Genomic DNA, 17,072 nt, shown 5'->3' with positions numbered 1-17,072 from the left:
TCCAGCTGAATACTATGGTGGTAGGGGTAAAAATCCCTCCCATGGTACAGTTGCGCAATTGTGTGGGCCTCATAGGTATTTCCGGCTTTGATAATAATTTTTGAGAAATAATAAATTCAGGTACTTGAAATCCCCCGCGAACAGTGAAGTTGGTGAAGGCCCACGCATAGACGTACGGTAACAGGGGAGGGATTTTTTTCGCACGATACCATAGTAGTTGTGCTAAAAGTAAGTACTACTAAAGAAAAACAACAGACAACCAGGGAAATGCTGCTGAACAGCGGCAGAAACTTTTTGAGTTTAGATTTCTGCCCAAAGTCAGGTGAGCCTTTGGATAGCAGAGCTAGGCCCGACTCATGGCACATTCGGGGATCTCCGAGTTTTTGTATATCCGTCAGGCGCAGCAGGTAAATGCGGGTCCCGTTTCCTTGGCATACCGGGCACACAAACAAAGGCCTCGCCTATATCATGTTACTCCATAAATAACGTCCTTTTGTTTTTCAACCTGTTTATGGAAAAACCTTCTAGATACATCGTTGACGATAGAAATAGCTGCCTAAATGTGAACTCACATAAACCTACGCAATGAAATCACAGGGTAAGCCTTTCGACTGGAGGAGTAGAGGTATTGATGGATTTCAAGGTTTGAAGTTATGTGAATAGCAAATCAATCTTGCAGTAGGGAGAGAGGCAGTGATTGTATGAGGCAGTAAGCACCCGTGTAGTTGTGGCAGCTGCTGGCCATATGCTCCAGGTTATTGAATCCTGAGTAAGGCTTTGAAACACACAAGTGAATGAAGCTGTCAACTTGAGCAGCAACCTCCAAAGCAAGCCTTTGCCCGAAATTTCAGAATGGCCAAATCACGAAACTGCATGGCGGCTACATGCCACAAATGTAACAGTGCCTACAAAACTGGGTGGGAATCCCGACGCCCATGAGAGCACGCCTGAGCATGTTGTGAATTCAATTGACCGCACCCAATCAGGACTCATCTTCATTAGACTATGGTTCTGAGTAGCTTTTTAAGATTTCAAGATCACAGGAATATTGATCAAGCAGTCAAGCGTAGCCATTGAGTACAAAATGAGGTGAAATGCCAGATACATTGTTAACTGTCCCATGGTGCTCAGACAACCATGGGTCGCACAGCTGGTATAATGCCGTATCGGCCTTGAGTCGTCTTTTCAAAGTGCGGCTTGTAAAAATTTCCAAGCCGGGTCGTCATGATTAGCCACGTATTGACTGTTACGATCAAGGTATCGGGGTAACCTGTTTTTAGGGTAAAATACAATGGGTTAAAACAACTGAGCGTCTGGTTGGGTAACTGGGGTTCTCAATAACTGGGGGTGAAATTATAATCGTTTTCAAATAAATATTAAGGTTAATTGGAATTTAATTGCTGCTAAACAATCCTAAAATCGAATTTATTTATATGGTAATAAACGTACCTTATATAAATTATATTCCGAATATAATTTCTCCTAATTTGTTACAAATCGCAAAAATTATTTCCCTTAATCTGTTATAATCCTTTAATAATTATTAAAATTATTTTTTTGGCAATTACGTAAAATTACGTAATTCCTTTTTATATAATCCTTTTTTTACCGGTCGGTAATTTTTTTGGGCGGGTATCGTTAAAAGGGGTATAACCCCACCTGGCCTCCCTGGTACCGGCCCAATTATTTGGTCGTAATATCAAATTTCCTTTCCTTTGGCCAAATCCCTTTGGTTTTTAAATAGTCCGTATTTTTTTAATTCCTATTCTGGTTTTCCTTCCTTCCTAACTAATTTTTTTGCGCCATATTTAATTATATAACCAAACCAAAATCTGGTCGTTCGTCGACAAAACGTCGTCACGCCCTTTTTTTTCCTTATTATCGACGGATACCGTTAAAATGCCTTCCTGCAATCCCTGCCGTACCAAAGGCGCAACGTTTTATCAGGTATTTTTTTAAAATTTTGCTCGTTATATAAAATATATTTGTTCCAATCGTTTTAGGTATAATATATTAGGTTTGTCCGCTGTTTAAATCCGTTATATTGGTCGTTAATATTCGAAATTGGATGCGGAAATCGAAACGTTTAAAAAGCAAATTTATATGCAATAGGCGAAATTATTTTGTTTGCGAAAATAAAAAAAATTGTGGTTTGAAAAAATAATGCGAATTATATTTCGCGGAATTATTAATTTAAAGGAATTGGATCGGGTGGAATATAAAAAGGCGGAATAGGAAAAACGTCGACAATTAGCCGAAATTTTATTTAAAATATCCTTAAAATCGCTTTTTCCGGATTCCAATTTTGTTTGGAATTTAATTTTCCCGATAGGTTTTTTAAATTTTTCGTTATTGGATAAAATAAATATTTTTGCGCAATATATCGTTAATACGTCGTTTTTTTGGTATTTTTGTTTTATATTATATATTAATTATTTTTTTGTAAATTCGTTTAATGGTATGGTTTCGAATCCTGGTCGGCCTTTAATTTCTAAAAATAGTAGGTAATATTTTCTTAAGTCGTTTTTTTTTGGTTAATTTGTTCGCAAATCCAATTTTTAATAATATTAGCGGAGCGGTTCCTGGTAATCCTGGAGGTAATTAAAGGGTTCCCAAATATTGTTTTTATATCCGTAATTTTCCCATTTAATAAGGTATTTTATTTTGCCGTGGTTGCGCCTGTGGTCGAATATCCGTTTAACGTCGTAAATTTGTTTTGCGTCGATTTCGATCGTTTTTTATATATTGGTGCCGTATAATACCGGTTCCAGTAATAATACGTGAAATATGGGGTAAATTTTTATAATATTTGGTAATAATAATTTATAATTGTTAATTATATGCATTATTTTGCATGTAATAAGCCCACTTTTATTTGTATATAGCCAATTTTATTTAGTGCCGAAGTGGAGTGGGGAATGGTGGAATTCCGTTACTTTGTTAATGCAGGAATGCAATTTAAAGGTCAGCGAGTGGGGTTAGCTACCCTGTACCGGGTTTAATACCCACCCTGCACCTGCGAGTCAGCTACCCTGTACCGGGTTGAAAATTTCACCAAGTTAACGTTTAAATGCAAACCCAGAGATGGTTTGTATGCAAATGAGGGTGTTTTTTCAAAAACCCATACAAATTAGTTTTTCGGAAATTCATTCGCGGCACCGGAACCTTTTCTGGCGTGCGGACCCCCACTTCGATGTCGGAGAGTATGTAAGGGAAATAAAGCAAAATCTCCCCCAACCAATTATTTATCAGTACCAAAATTATAGTGCATTTCTACCTATTATTCAGCGCTTTTAGCACTGGTTATTTACCACGCCGCACCTAGGGTTTACCCCTATATCCCCTGTTAGCACCATTATTATTAACAGGTTATGAGCCCGGAAAGGTTCTAGCTAGTGCACTAAAGCGCACTTTGCATTATTGGAAAGCCCTGTTTTCAGGCTTTAATTTGGTTATTGTCGCATATCCGCAGCACGTATATTGACGAAGATATTGCTGTTTTTGTGCAAATTGTTGGTTATAGGTGCTACGTTAGCACCTATCCCCCCTGTAATTACAGTGAGGGGTCGCTATATTAGCGTTTGACTCAGGCCCAATTTTCAGGCACTGCAGCGCTCGCTCGATTGCAAATCCCAAAATTTTTGGTGTGGTTTTTATGGGTTGTGCATCGCTATTGCGATTGGTTCAAATTTTTAGTGCGTTAATTAGGGTTTGCGCTAACGAGTCAGGGCCAAAACCCCTGTATTCGCCCGCTAATAGCCCAGTGATCCACTAACCGAACGCTGCAAATTACCCTGCAGGTTACCCTGCACCCACCTAGCGAATTGAACTTTCGATCGCTAGTGCACCTGGATCGGTACAAATAATACCAGGGCACCCATTAATTGTGGATTTAGGGATTCCAACCCTGTATTTTCAGTGGATTCGATCATTGAAAATAGCAATAAGCCCTATATTTGGCAAGTATAGGCCTGTAACCGTTAGAAGGCAAACGGCTATAGAAAATCCTAGATTGGGGTATTTACCCTTAGGCGACTAGGTTAGTTTTTAACTATAATTCAGGCCACCCTACAATGGAAGACAGCCCTATGTCGGGCCTCCCAGGCCCAATTCCACCGGATAGGGGCCCTGAATCCAGCCCGAATGAAGTTCTAACCGCTAAATTACAGGCGCAAGACCTGCAATTAAAAGCGTTAACTACGCAATTGGATCAACTTCAGCACACAATTCAACAGTTAACATCTCTGTTGACGCTGAAAAATGGTGAACCCACTAGTTTTAGTGGTATTGCGGGTATTAATACCCCCAATAGTGGTAATCTGGAGGCCAACCCACAGATTTTTAGCGCTAATACCGCTACCGCACCACCTAATCCACCCGGTAACCTAATTCTAGGTGACGGGATAGGTAAAGAACTATCAAAACGGGTATTTTCCTTCCCCGAAAATTGCAAATTAGTAGGGGCTAGCAACTACGACCTGTGGAAACAGGCACTTATAGTACAATTCAGGGCTATAAAAGCTGCGGAATTTATTTCCAACCCTGAAATTGGCTATAGCCTACCGGAACATGAGCAATCAGTCCTATTATTGCTTATTAAAGACAGCCTAACCAAGGAACCTTTAGAATCCATTGCATGGCATTCCAGCCCTGTAACGGCCTATAAGACCCTGGGAGATAGCTATTCCGTTGCACCCGAAATTAGCAGAGACTCGCTATATCGGGAATTTCACGCCCTAAATTTTTCGAAATTTAGAGGGTCAATACCAGAATTTAACAGCCGTTTTAATTCCCTGGTAGCTAGATTAGCGAATGCCAACGTGCAAATTAGCCCTATCGATGTACGAAATCAATACCTACGGGCCCTGGAGGGGACGTTCCCTACCTGGACCGAACGCCAACGCAGTACCCAACGGGCCCTGCAGGCTATAGGCCAAAATTCGGATCGATTAAATTTGCAATACCTTATGGCGGACCTTATATCCGAAAATTCGATTTCAGGCTCTACAACTGCCAAAGCCACTAATTACAGGGCTGAAGGTCGAAAATCAGGGAAAAAAGGCGCTAAAAAGGACGCTAAAAAGGAAAATAATGGGCAGGACGGCACCTCCAAATCACGAAAAAAGGGCAAATCAACCCCTAATTCGGATTCGGCTATTGCAAAAGATAATAAATCCTCCAATTCCAGCGAATCGAACGCTGGAACTTCCATGATTTCAATGGATTTCGAGTTATTTACGGGCTCGATTCCAGGTGACGTTAGCGTTTGCGCAGCGTATAACGCCCTGGAACAGGCAGGCGATTCGGGCGGTAATTTACCGTACCGGGCACTGCAACAGGAGGTTAATTCCGCTATTAGCGGGGTTATAGAATTATGTTCGGAATCGGATTCGGAACCTGATTATACCGGTAAAACGCTAAAACCACAGGTATTAGCAACTAATTCTAAGGCTAAGACGAAGCCTGGAAGCGGCGTAAATAGGGACCCTAAGCCCCGACGGCTAGGCTACCCGGTCCTGTACGATACAGGTAGCACGCACCATATCTTTGCAAATAAGCAATTTTTTACCGATTATACCCCCGGCTCAACAGTCGAAATCGGTACCGGAGGTGGCCCTGTTAGGCCTATTGGCACTGGAACTGTTAAAATACAGGTCCGGTATGGCTCCAAAATTGACGAATTTAGAGAGGTTACGTTAAATAACGTGCTATATATCCCCTCGTTTGGAATAAATATCGTTAGTGGGCTAATACACTACAATACAGGGGGCGTATTATTAAAAAATACCCTGTACGATCGGGATCGCAAGGCGTGGGGACGCCTAAATACCGCCAAAAATTCGTTCTGTTTGGAGGTAAAAGGGTGCGATATCCTTATTCGAAATACTACATCTACGGTTTCGAATTACGCCTGTGTAATTGGTGAATATAGCACCGCCTCTAGCCTAGCCTTACAGGGGGTTACAAAGGGCTACGCAGCCCCGTTGGAGGTAAAACTAAATAATATAGTCCCTGAAGACCAAGACGACTATAAAATCTACACCGATTCGGAACCGGGAGAAAATACGGTAACGGAAGTGTTAAATCCCAAACAAAATAAGGATATAACCGTAGATTTACCTGTAATGCAGAAATTTAGTGCAAAAACCCCTGAAAATCCACGTGAGATTGGGCCCCGTAGGCCCGGTAAGCCGCTAGATGACCCTTTTAAGCAGCCTAATTCAAAAGGGGCTAATACCGAAAAAGAGGGGGTTTCCCACACAAGAAATCCGTTGTTAGAACCTCCTTTAGTACCGGAATTAGTGCAGGCCCCTGTAAATTACCTCCCTTTAAGCCTAAATCGAACTACCGATGGTTGGGTAACAGCTGAAGGAGACGGAATTACAGGCGATTGTGACGAAATCCAGGCCCAAAAAGCCCTGTTATGGCACAGGCGCTTAGGGCATATAGGGTTGTTATTGCTTAAAAAGACCGCTAAAAACGCAGACGGTCTACCTAATTTCGACAAAATTAGGGCTATTACCTGCATTACTTGCATTAAAGCCACCTCTGTTAGGCGTACAAATAAAGGGGCACTCCCTACACCCCCTAATATCCTCGATTCCATAGAGGGTGATACAGTAACCCTTAAACCTAACCCTCACAATAAAAAACCCGTATTTTTGTTATTAGTGGATCGAAAATCACGTTTTCGGTGGTCGATCTCACTACGGAATAAAGCCGGACCTACGGTTTTAGTGGCTATTAAAGGCTTTTTTAAGGTTTTAAAAGCTACGTACGGGCGCTACCCCACTAAATTTCATTTTGATGGGGGGCACGAGGTAAATACAGAGCTTCAAGATTGGTTTGCAAGTAAAGGTGTTAATTTTAGCACCTCCAACCCCTACAACCATGGCCAAAACGGGCTAACGGAACGGTCCGTTAGGGTTATTTTGGATAGGCTAAGGTCTACCATTTTAGCGGCAGGTCTACCACTATATTTATGGTGTTATTTACTGTCAGCCGTGGTTGATTTAGTTAACCGTACAGCGGTAACTAACAGGGAGTTAACACCCTACGAGGAATTTTATTCCGAATTTCAACCTGGATTACCACACAGGCCTAATTTAGGCCATTATCGGGTTATTGGTACCGTATGCCAGGCTATTATACCGCTGGAAAAACGCCAAAAATCCAACAAATTGGCTCCCCGAACGGAAACAGTAAGGCTTTTAGCCCATTTATCCAATTCTACAGCGTTGGTTTACGCCCCCGCCAGACGGGCCGTATATAAAACCTCTACCGTAAAAATTTTAGAGGGTATACCCGCTGAAAATTTGGCTATTCCAGGGGAAACGCTACAGATTTCAGAGGGGGAAAATCCAGATTTAGAGGGGGATTCTAATTCTGAACCTGAAGACGAAATCTACAGCGCCAAAACTTTGGATCCAGTGGATAATAATCCCCTACCTCCCGCAATTACAGTTCCTCCCTGGCCTGTACAGTCTACTGTTCGCCCCCCAGAGCTTATAACGGTAGCGGTGCCTAATTCAGCACCTAAAATAACGGAAGTTCCGGTGTTTTCGGCACCTAAAATACAGAATATGGAGTTAAATTCGCAGTTCGAAAACCCAGATCCTATGGATATCGATTACGTGCATTATCTTTGTTATCAAACCCAAAAGAAAACAAAGAAAAAGCCCACTAAAGACGGCGAACCAAATAGCTACCAACAGGCCCTAAAAAGCCCTGAAAGTGCTAAATGGTTAGCAGCTTTAGCGTCTGAATTCGACCAGATCGTTACTGCAAAAACCTTCCGTTTTATCCCTAAAATTAAAATGCATACAGGCCGTAGACTAATCTCTACCCGGCCGGTGTTTAAATTAAAAAAGGATGAAAATAATAAGCCTATAAAGTATAAAGCCAGGCTTGTTGTTAGGGGGTTTTTACAGGTCGAAGGCCTAGATTATATCGAGACTTTTGCTAGCACTAGTATACCGCCCACCTGGCGTATATTATTGGCTATAGCTAATGCACAAAATTGGGAAATAGAACAAATCGATTTTATCGGTGCGTTTTTAAATAGTGACCTTACCGACGTAGATATTTATTTGCAAATTCCAGAGGGTTTTAGCGATTGGGCTAGATCTTGCAGCCCTACTACCGCTAAAATTTTAGTGCAAATGGGCTATAATCCAAAGGAAATGCAAGTTATACTGTTGGAAAAGGCGCTATACGGTCTGAAACAGGGCCCAAGAGAATGGCAAACAAAGCTAAAAAGCCTACTTTTTACAGAAGGTTTTAAGCCGCTGATCTCTGATCCAGCTGTCTTTTATAATGCTAAATCCAAGCATTTCATTGTTACTTTTGTTGACGATTGCCTGCTAATAGGTCCTAAATTGCAATATATTCAGGATTTAAAAGCCCGTTTTAACAAAATATACGCATTGGAAGACAGGGGCCCTGCAGCCTATTTTTTAGGCGTTCAGATTATAAGGGACAGGCCTAACCGCCTGCTTTGGCTCCATCAAAGTCAGTATATAGAGGAAGCATTAGCAACGTTCGGATTAGCTGATTGCAAACCTATTTCTGTTCCCTTACAGCCGGGTGTGCTAAAATATAGTGGGGGCAAACCCGTAAATGCGCTAGAAATCAAATTGTTACAGCGTATTATCGGCACCCTAATGTATTTAATGCTATTAACGCGCCCGGACATCGGTTTTGCGGTTCAATGGTTATCTCGTTTTTTAACGAAAGCCACTACAATCCACTTAACGGCAGCTAAAAACCTACTTCGCTACTTAGCAGGTACTAAATCCCTAGCAATCTGCTACGGAAATAGGGTAATTAAAGCTAATTTACCACCTAACTCTTTGATTGGGGGTTTTAAAGGCCTAAAATTACTTGGTTTTAGTGACAGCGATTTTGCCGGGGCTAGGGAAGATTCAAAATCCACTTACGGATATTTGTATACCCTATCTGGGGGCCCTATAACGTGGAAGTGCAAAAAGGCTAGTACTATAGCTTTAAGCACCCCAGAAGCCGAAACCGACGCCTTAGCGGAAGCCCTGCGTGAAGCACAGTGGCTTAAAAGCCTATTTACAGAGATTGGACTACCTGTAAAAGGCCCTATTGCAATATTTGGAGATAATACAGGCTCTATAGCTAACGCACACAACCCTACGCACCACCAACGTACTAAACATACGTTATTAAAATTTCACTACGTAAGGGAGTTAGTTACAGAAGGATTAGTGACCCTAAAATACCTGGAATCCAAACAAATGCCCGCTGACGGCCTTACAAAGCCCCTAACGCTTCCAATTCACAAGGTTTTTTTAGAGCTTATAGGGTTAAAACCCCTGTAAACTTAGTTTTTACCTATTGAATTGTAGGGCACCTAGTTAGTTCGTTAGCTAACTACCACCATTTTTCTCCTTTGTTTGCAATTATTGGATTTTTGTTAGCCCGACACCAACCGATCTACCCAAACCTACCCTGCTCAGGTTGATTATTAAGCAACTTATACCGACCTTATACCCGAAGTCGAATCCGAATTTAATTAGCTCGCGTTTTGGGCGACCTAGCGATTTTTAATCTACCCTATATATTAAACTTTTCTGGGATCCACAACAACGAACAGCCAGATTAGCTACCTGGCTTAGTAGTAAGTTCCGTTGGTTATAATCTGTAGGTCGTGGGTTCGAATCCGGGGGTTGTTACAATTCTGGGGGTCTTTTTCAATTCGGGGGTTCAGTCAATCGGGGGTTTGGTACAAAGGGCTTATTCATCCAGGGGGTTCGCACCGGGGGTTCGAGTTGGGTTGGGACACAAGGGGGAATTTCTTTTGTTTTTTTGTTTTGGGGGTTTTATTTTACGTACTTTTCTTTTCCGACTTTATTTTTGGATTAAGTAGCAAAAGAGAGGGGGTGTTAATTATATGCATTATTTTGCATGTAATAAGCCCACTTTTATTTGTATATAGCCAATTTTATTTAGTGCCGAAGTGGAGTGGGGAATGGTGGAATTCCGTTACTTTGTTAATGCAGGAATGCAATTTAAAGGTCAGCGAGTGGGGTTAGCTACCCTGTACCGGGTTTAATACCCACCCTGCACCTGCGAGTCAGCTACCCTGTACCGGGTTGAAAATTTCACCAAGTCAACGTTTAAATGCAAACCCAGAGATGGTTTGTATGCAAATGAGGGTGTTTTTTCAAAAACCCATACAAATTAGTTTTTCGGAAATTCATTCGCGGCACCGGAACCTTTTCTGGCGTGCGGACCCCCACTTCGATGTCGGAGAGTATGTAAGGGAAATAAAGCAAAATCTCCCCCAACCAATTATTTATCAGTACCAAAATTATAGTGCATTTCTACCTATTATTCAGCGCTTTTAGCACTGGTTATTTACCACGCCGCACCTAGGGTTTACCCCTATATCCCCTGTTAGCACCATTATTATTAACAATAATTAATATCGCTAATTTTTTTATTAATTTTAAAAGGTCCAAACTTTTTGTTAATAACAATGGTGCTAACAGGGGATATAGGGGTAAACCCTAGGTGCGGCGTGGTAAATAACCAGTGCTAAAAGCGCTGAATAATAGGTAGAAATGCACTATAATTTTGGTACTGATAAATAATTGGTTGGGGGAGATTTTGCTTTATTTCCCTTTACATACTCTCCGACATCGAAGTGGGGGTCCGCACGCCAGAAAAGGTTCCGGTGCCGCGAATGAATTTCCGAAAAACTAATTTGTATGGGTTTTTGAAAAAACACCCTCATTTGCATACAAACCATCTCTGGGTTTGCATTTAAACGTTAACTTGGTGAAATTTTCAACCCGGTACAGGGTAGCTGACTCGCAGGTGCAGGGTGGGTATTAAACCCGGTACAGGGTAGCTAACCCCACTCGCTGACCTTTAAATTGCATTCCTGCATTAACAAAGTAACGGAATTCCACCATTCCCCACTCCACTTCGGCACTAAATAAAATTGGCTATATACAAATAAAAGTGGGCTTATTACATGCAAAATAATGCATATAATTAACACTGTATATTGGGGGTATTTGGTGTCCAAAATTGGGTAGTTTCCAAAAATTGCATTAATGGGTGTTACGGAGTGGCGTGCCTGGGCGACTGCCAACCGTGACTAGCTCCACCTCACGTGACAAGGCGCCAGGGTGAGTTTGTTATTTGTTCGCTTAGGCGCGTGTACGCGATTGGCACTGCGTGCCTTTCTTCTTCCTTTACACTTAGCTTTAGATCTTCGAATAGAATCGCCCCTATATTGCAGCCTTGTCTCTCTGGGATCGCTTTCGTGACATTATCTAAAGCTCAACCAATCAGCTACCGGGAACGGTATAATAATATTCACGATACCGAAGAAAAAACACGAACGCCTATAAGGCACGATACCGAAAAAGAAACACGAACGCCTATAAGGCACGATACCGAAATGGCCAAGAACGACGCCGAACGGCAGCCGACCGCCCAGTTGGGAAGGCAAGAGGTCGAATCTGACCACGGTCGCCCCGAGACAGGTCCCCCCCGCGCAGAGCGCCAGCGTCAGCAGCCTACGGTACGAACACGGGCCCAGCGTCGCCCGTCGACCCGGGAGCGCGTGGGAAATACTGTGACGGTTAGGGGGGAGGACGAGACCACCGATTCCCGAGAAGACACCGACGAACCCGTTCGGTTAGATGATTGGGACCAGCGAGTTTTACCATCAATAGATATTGATGGGCCGACACGCAAAACCAACGAGGCTCCTCTTTCCGAGGAAGAACACCAGATGATAGTAGACGAATTGGAAGATCGCATTGCCCATATGCAGGACCAAATCGATTTACTAAACAACACCAAGCAAGAAAACGAGGCCACCATTTCGCGCCTGCTCCGCGAAGCCCGTTCCCGACGAGAAACTACCGCGATTAGTATTGGTACCGGTTCCGGTGGTTCGCACCACAAATCCCGCGTAAAGGATCCTCCGACATTCTCAAATAACCCCGACAAAGACGAGGTTACTTTCGAGGTTTGGCACCGCCGGATTGAGAACAAGTTGTTGCTCGACGGAGCGCATTATCCCACCGATGCAGATAAGCGCGCCTACGCAACTCTCTCCCGTACACAAAATTTTCAGTATGGGCGCACGGACCATGCTGTTAACGTTTGCGCGGGACTTCCGCCTGTAGCCCTAACAGGCGCGCACACACGAAAAACTCTTCAACCTGTCGCCCTAAGCACCGTCACTACACGGAACGCCTTTCCTCGCAACACCCATGTATAATCGACAGATCTCCCCTTTGACGAGTTTTCCACTGATCGCGGTGAAGGAAGAGTCCGATCGGCGGCTCGGCGCGCCACCCGCATAGAGGCGCACAAGACAAGGCCCAATCTCGCGATGCGAGCCAGCGTGGCACAAAAAACTTTGCCAGCCGGAAAGGCAGGCGTCCTTCCCCGGAAGGCTAGACAATACGGTTTAAAAGAAAGGGAAATTAGGCTGAGAACCACCCGACGGTTCTTCGAATCGACAGGGCACCCTCTCACCCCCTCACACCTTCTGGGATTGCCTGCAGCGAGGAGGTAGTGCCGTTACGGGGGTTGGTTAGTTGTACGTGGACCGGAAGCACTGTGCCGGCGCGGCAGTCTCCAAAGGGTCCCGACAGCAAGACGTGGTCGGCCCATTGCTGGAGACGGCTTTGGGTAACGGGAAGCAAGAAACGTGGGCACGGCCTTGGTTCGCACCCTTGGTACACCCCGTGGACGGTGGGCCGTGGTGGAATAGTGTGACTGAGGCGCCCCATGCTTCTCACTCGCACTGGGAATCTGCGCCGGGTCTGGAGGACGGGAAGAACTCGATTGCATTCATGTCCACATTGTGGCGCTGGGCTAGCCCAGGAACCAACGGGGGACTAAGCTGTGGATGGACATGTACGGGGTGTCGCCGGCTTTTCGAAGCTTTCTACTCGCACTAGGGACGTACACCGGGGCAGATGATGTCGTCGGCATGTTAGGCGGAAGAGACGCTATTTTAGCCGGAGAGGACGGATGCGCGCGTCGGTCTACCAAGAGGCCTTTTTGTGGATGCGGTAGGCTTAAGGTGCAAACCTTGTATTTACGTGGCAGGCTGGGTATCCAGCGACTAGGAGGGCTCTAGCTGGCCTGTCCGTTAGAGGGTCTGGTCCAACCCTGTGACTATAGTTTACTGTAGGAAATGCAAGGGCAACCCGGAAATCCGGATTAATGGTAGAACGGTTACCCCGGTCCAACTACCGGGCGGTCGACGCGGACAAAGCGCCTCCGGGGCCGAGCGCTACCCGGGCATGCGTTGGCTTGGTTTTTGGTTTAGCCGACGGCTAGACGGGCGCCGCCACGTGGCCGAAAGGGCTGCCAAAGCAATGGCGGTCGCTGCCCACCTCAAGAGCTTTGGGGCAGTAAGATACGGACCGCCTGCGGCTGCACTTCGCAAGGCAGCGGTGGCATGCGTGGGTTCCTCGGCCACCTACGCAGCCGAGGCATGGTACAACCCAGCGCACAAGCAAAGAGGACTCCTCAAAGCATTGAACAAACCGCTGGTTTTAGCGGCACGGGCAATCCTCCCGGCGTATAAAACCACCCCCTCGTCCACTGTTCTCAGGGACGCAGGACTACCCTCGGCCCGCGTCGCGCTGGCCTACACCCGCCTGAAATACGGCGCCCGACTAAGGCTCGCGGACAAGGGGCACCCCCTTGTCAGCCGCCTGCGTGAAACACCTCGTGCCCGCAACTCGGGCCATTCGGCCACGACCCTGCAAACGGCTGCACAACTTCTCCCGCGGATCCGGAGACTAGAGTTGCGCGCACCTCGCAATGCCCCGGATTCTCGCACTGACCCCACCGGAGGAGTCCCGAAAGAGGAAGCGGCCCGCCGCTTTATCGAATGGCTGGACATGGTATCACCTGACGATATCGTGGTATATACGGATGGTTCGGAAAAACACGAAAACAACTGCGTCCAAATAGGGTACGGATGGGCCGCTTTTAGGGCGGGCCTGGAATTTGCCGCAGGCTCCGCATCTATTACGCCGGAAAGCCACGTTTTCGACGCCGAGGCGATTGGCGCCCTAAAAGGGCTACAGGCGGCAGCCAAGGCCCAGCCAGGCGCCCGGATCTGGATTTGTGTGGACAGCACCTCGGTTATTTGGGGTCTTAGAGGCGACGCGCCGCGTTCGTCCCAATGGGCCTTTCTGGAGTTCCATAACCTTGTCGATCTACTCCGAAAATAAAGTACCGAGGTTCGGGTCCGTTGGTGCCCTGGGCACCAGGGAATCCCGGGAAACGACCGGGCTGACGAGCTGGCCAAGGCCGGCTCCGCCGGACCGCCGGACCCAGACCCGAGGGCTCAGCAAACCACGTATAGCGGTGCCGGCACGGTCCTCAGAGCCATTCTTTCGAATATAGAGAAGGACTGGTGGCGTAAAGAACTCTGTAAACGGTCCCCCGCATATAGGGAATGGAAACTCCAATACACACCGAGAAAAGAGCCCGAGGAACTGCGTTTGCCAAGACCCCTACTGGGCCATTATTTGGCCACGAGGACCGGCCATGGCGATTTCAAAGCCTACCATGACCGTTTCAACCACCAGGATGCAAACACCTCGTGTGCCTGGTGCTGGAAGCGGACCTCCCCTGAACACCCGGTGCACTGCCGCCATTCGCGGGCGGTGTGGAGAAACTGGCCGTGGCCTGATAACGACCGGCCGGTCGGGCCGCCAAACCGCGCCCAACGCCGCAAATTCTTCCAGACAAGCTTCGGGCAACCGAAAAGCTTTGAGGCGTTTTCGATAGCCACCAACTACTTCAGCGCCCGCCCCAGAGCGGCCCGCCAGCGCCCCGCGCGTCACGAACGCACTTTACGCCTAGGGACACCGATCGTAAGCGACTCGAACTCAGACGAGGAATAGACTTATTGCCTTTTCACCCATACTCCACGGCACAAGCCGTCAGACGAACCCTCCGTGCACCTTAGGCACGGGGTCGCGTCAGTGAACTATCCCCCTAAGCAGGACCGGGCCCGAACCCGGTCAGGCACGATCCGCCTCTGCCCTCCTTGTTTTCCCCCTGTGTAAATAAAGAAGATAGAACGCGCGCCGAGATACCCCTCGGGAGGTTGCTAACGGCCGGCTAACAAGCCGGGCCGAGCCCGGCGTTAACTAATACTACTACTACTACTACTACTACTAAGCGCGCCTACGTCGAGTCCCGTCTCGGAGGTGACGCCGCCGACACCTTGCTCCCTTACCTCAACGATACCCATCCCGATCAGATCACCACGTACGACGGTATAATGGGCCATTTGCGCGAGGAATACAAGGATACCAAACTCGAGGATACAGCGCGGGACGAATTGGACAAGCTGATTATGTCGACGAAGGACAAGTTTATGATTTTCAAGAACAAATTCGTCAAACTGGCAGGTCAGAGCGGCCTTCCGAAGCGAAGCTGGAAGCGGGAATTGCACCGCCGCCTGCCTACCAACTTGCGAGTCGCAATGGTTATATACCACCAGGATACCAACGTCTCGTTTGACGCCTACGTCCGTACGGCCGATGGCATCTCCTATGACCTCACCAAAGCCTACGCCTCGCGGACCGAAGATAAGAATAAGACCAAGACCACCTCGATCAAGAAGACCACAGGAGGGTCTGTTATTCCACGTGCTGGAGGACCAGCCCGGACCACCGGAGGCGCTGTTGACGAGGGACAGAAGGGCAAACTGAGTGTGGAGGAGATGCGTGGACTTATCCGGACAGGCAAATGTTTCCAATGCCGTGAACCGGGCCACATTAGCAGGAACTGCCCCAACGGTGACACCGGTCGCCCCACCATTTCCGAGGACCGAGTTAACCAAATTATTGCAAGCTACCATGGAAAGGGTACCGATATGTTTGGAGAAGACGTCGTCATGTCGGAAAACTGATTGCCCTGGGGAAATTGGACTCCCTCCCAGGGAAGGTGTGGCCAACCACCGAGATGTGCGAATTGAGAGAAAAAATCGCTGCAAAGCAAAGGCTGCTGGAAGAGCCGATACCCTACGATTTCTTACGTAGATATCTAGGCGGCGACCCCATGCTTATAGCGGCCAGCATTTCCCTAAATGGACTCAATTATAACACTCGTGCCTTGATTGACACCGGAGCAAATGGGTACGTTTTTATCAGCAAACAACTTGCTCGGCGACTGTACACAACGTTGAAAGCCCCTAAGATTGTCGGCTTCCACCCCCAAAAGGTTGGAGGCTATGACGGAAAAGCCTCGCAACAGATCGATACTGCTGCATTGGCCACTTTTGTGATACAGGGCCGGAGGTTCCGCGAAACGCCGATGCTGGTATTGGATATGCCACAAGAGATGATCGTGGGACGACTCTTCCTGGCGGAGCACGGAATACTTACTGACTGTCGTCACCGACGGCTCCAATTCCCGGAAAGCCTACCCTCATTGGCGGTATGTTATCGAGATATCGACATGACCCAATCACCAGATCCGAGGTCTGTGAGCCCCATACACCAGTCGGACGCGGATCGTCGAGATGCGGCCCTGGAAAAGAAAGATCAATCGGCCTCCCGACAACGAATGATACAACGACGAATCCAAGCCTTGGAAAAAATGACAGAACGCCCTCCGTCGATACCCCGGAGAGCAAAACTGCTGGCCAGGTCGGGACAGACCTGGGAGATCCCCACGGCCCGGGAAACTTACGCCGATCCGAATTTACAGGAGATGCAACGGGAACTTTACGACCTGCCGAGGCCAAAGGTTGAAGTGACAAGCCTGAGTCATACCCAAAGGAAAGAGACCAGAGAGGCCGAAGGTTCCTCTCGCATACAAAAGGATGCCAAAGGAAAATACATACTGAAGAGAGACGCGGTGGGTTGGTACAAAGACCGACAGGCAAGTGTCGCCATGATAGGCGCTATACAACTTATGCGTTTGGTGCAGGAGGATTCAGCCCTCTACTGCACCTCGATAAACGAAATCGACGATGTCCTGCGGCAGAAGAATGCCGAGAGGCTGCTCCCTGATGACGACGGAGACCTGCGGGCGAT

At 46.9% G+C, this 17,072-nt stretch overlaps 6 protein-coding genes across 6 annotated transcripts; 4 read left to right on the top strand and 2 right to left on the bottom strand.

Moving 5' to 3' along the window:
- Positions 1–354: 354 nt before the first annotated feature.
- MGG_17562 (uncharacterized protein) lies at positions 355–955 on the bottom strand (the record flags this gene model as incomplete). The annotated part of the gene is made up of 2 exons (XM_003719103.1): positions 355–461; positions 910–955. 2 exons carry the CDS (start codon positions 953–955, stop codon positions 355–357), a joined length of 153 nt encoding a protein of 50 aa, XP_003719151.1.
- Positions 956–2,862: 1,907 nt separating this feature from the next.
- On the top strand, positions 2,863–3,325 carry MGG_17561 (uncharacterized protein; the record flags this gene model as incomplete). Its single annotated transcript, XM_003719102.1, has 3 exons — positions 2,863–2,977; positions 3,135–3,203; positions 3,267–3,325. Coding segments are annotated over 3 exons (243 nt in total), but the record flags the coding sequence as incomplete, so codon positions are not given.
- Positions 3,326–9,941: 6,616 nt separating this feature from the next.
- MGG_17560 (uncharacterized protein) lies at positions 9,942–10,404 on the top strand (the record flags this gene model as incomplete). The annotated part of the gene is made up of 3 exons (XM_003719101.1): positions 9,942–10,056; positions 10,214–10,282; positions 10,346–10,404. Coding segments are annotated over 3 exons (243 nt in total), but the record flags the coding sequence as incomplete, so codon positions are not given.
- Positions 10,405–10,538: 134 nt separating this feature from the next.
- Positions 10,539–11,002, bottom strand: MGG_17559 (uncharacterized protein; the record flags this gene model as incomplete). Its single annotated transcript, XM_003719100.1, has 3 exons — positions 10,539–10,597; positions 10,662–10,730; positions 10,888–11,002. Coding segments are annotated over 3 exons (243 nt in total), but the record flags the coding sequence as incomplete, so codon positions are not given.
- A 93-nt stretch (positions 11,003–11,095) lies between these two features.
- MGG_17558 (uncharacterized protein) lies at positions 11,096–13,314 on the top strand. Its single transcript, XM_003719099.1, has 2 exons — positions 11,096–11,391; positions 11,428–13,314. The coding sequence occupies exon 2, from the start codon at positions 11,441–11,443 to the stop codon at positions 12,269–12,271; it is 831 nt and encodes a 276-aa protein (XP_003719147.1). The 5' UTR covers positions 11,096–11,391; positions 11,428–11,440; the 3' UTR covers positions 12,272–13,314.
- Positions 13,315–15,193: 1,879 nt separating this feature from the next.
- On the top strand, positions 15,194–16,802 carry MGG_17557 (uncharacterized protein). The gene has a single exon (XM_003719098.1). It carries the CDS (start codon positions 15,311–15,313, stop codon positions 15,941–15,943), a length of 633 nt encoding a protein of 210 aa, XP_003719146.1. The 5' UTR covers positions 15,194–15,310; the 3' UTR covers positions 15,944–16,802.
- The last annotated feature ends 270 nt before the right edge of the window (positions 16,803–17,072 follow it).

The sequence above is a fragment of the Pyricularia oryzae genome, chromosome 6, assembly GCF_000002495.2.
Source record: "Pyricularia oryzae 70-15 chromosome 6, whole genome shotgun sequence".
Classification (NCBI taxonomy): Eukaryota; Fungi; Ascomycota; class Sordariomycetes; order Magnaporthales; family Pyriculariaceae; genus Pyricularia; species Pyricularia oryzae.
Note: the sequence above shows the minus strand (reverse complement) of the source record. Positions and strands in the feature narration are given on the sequence as shown.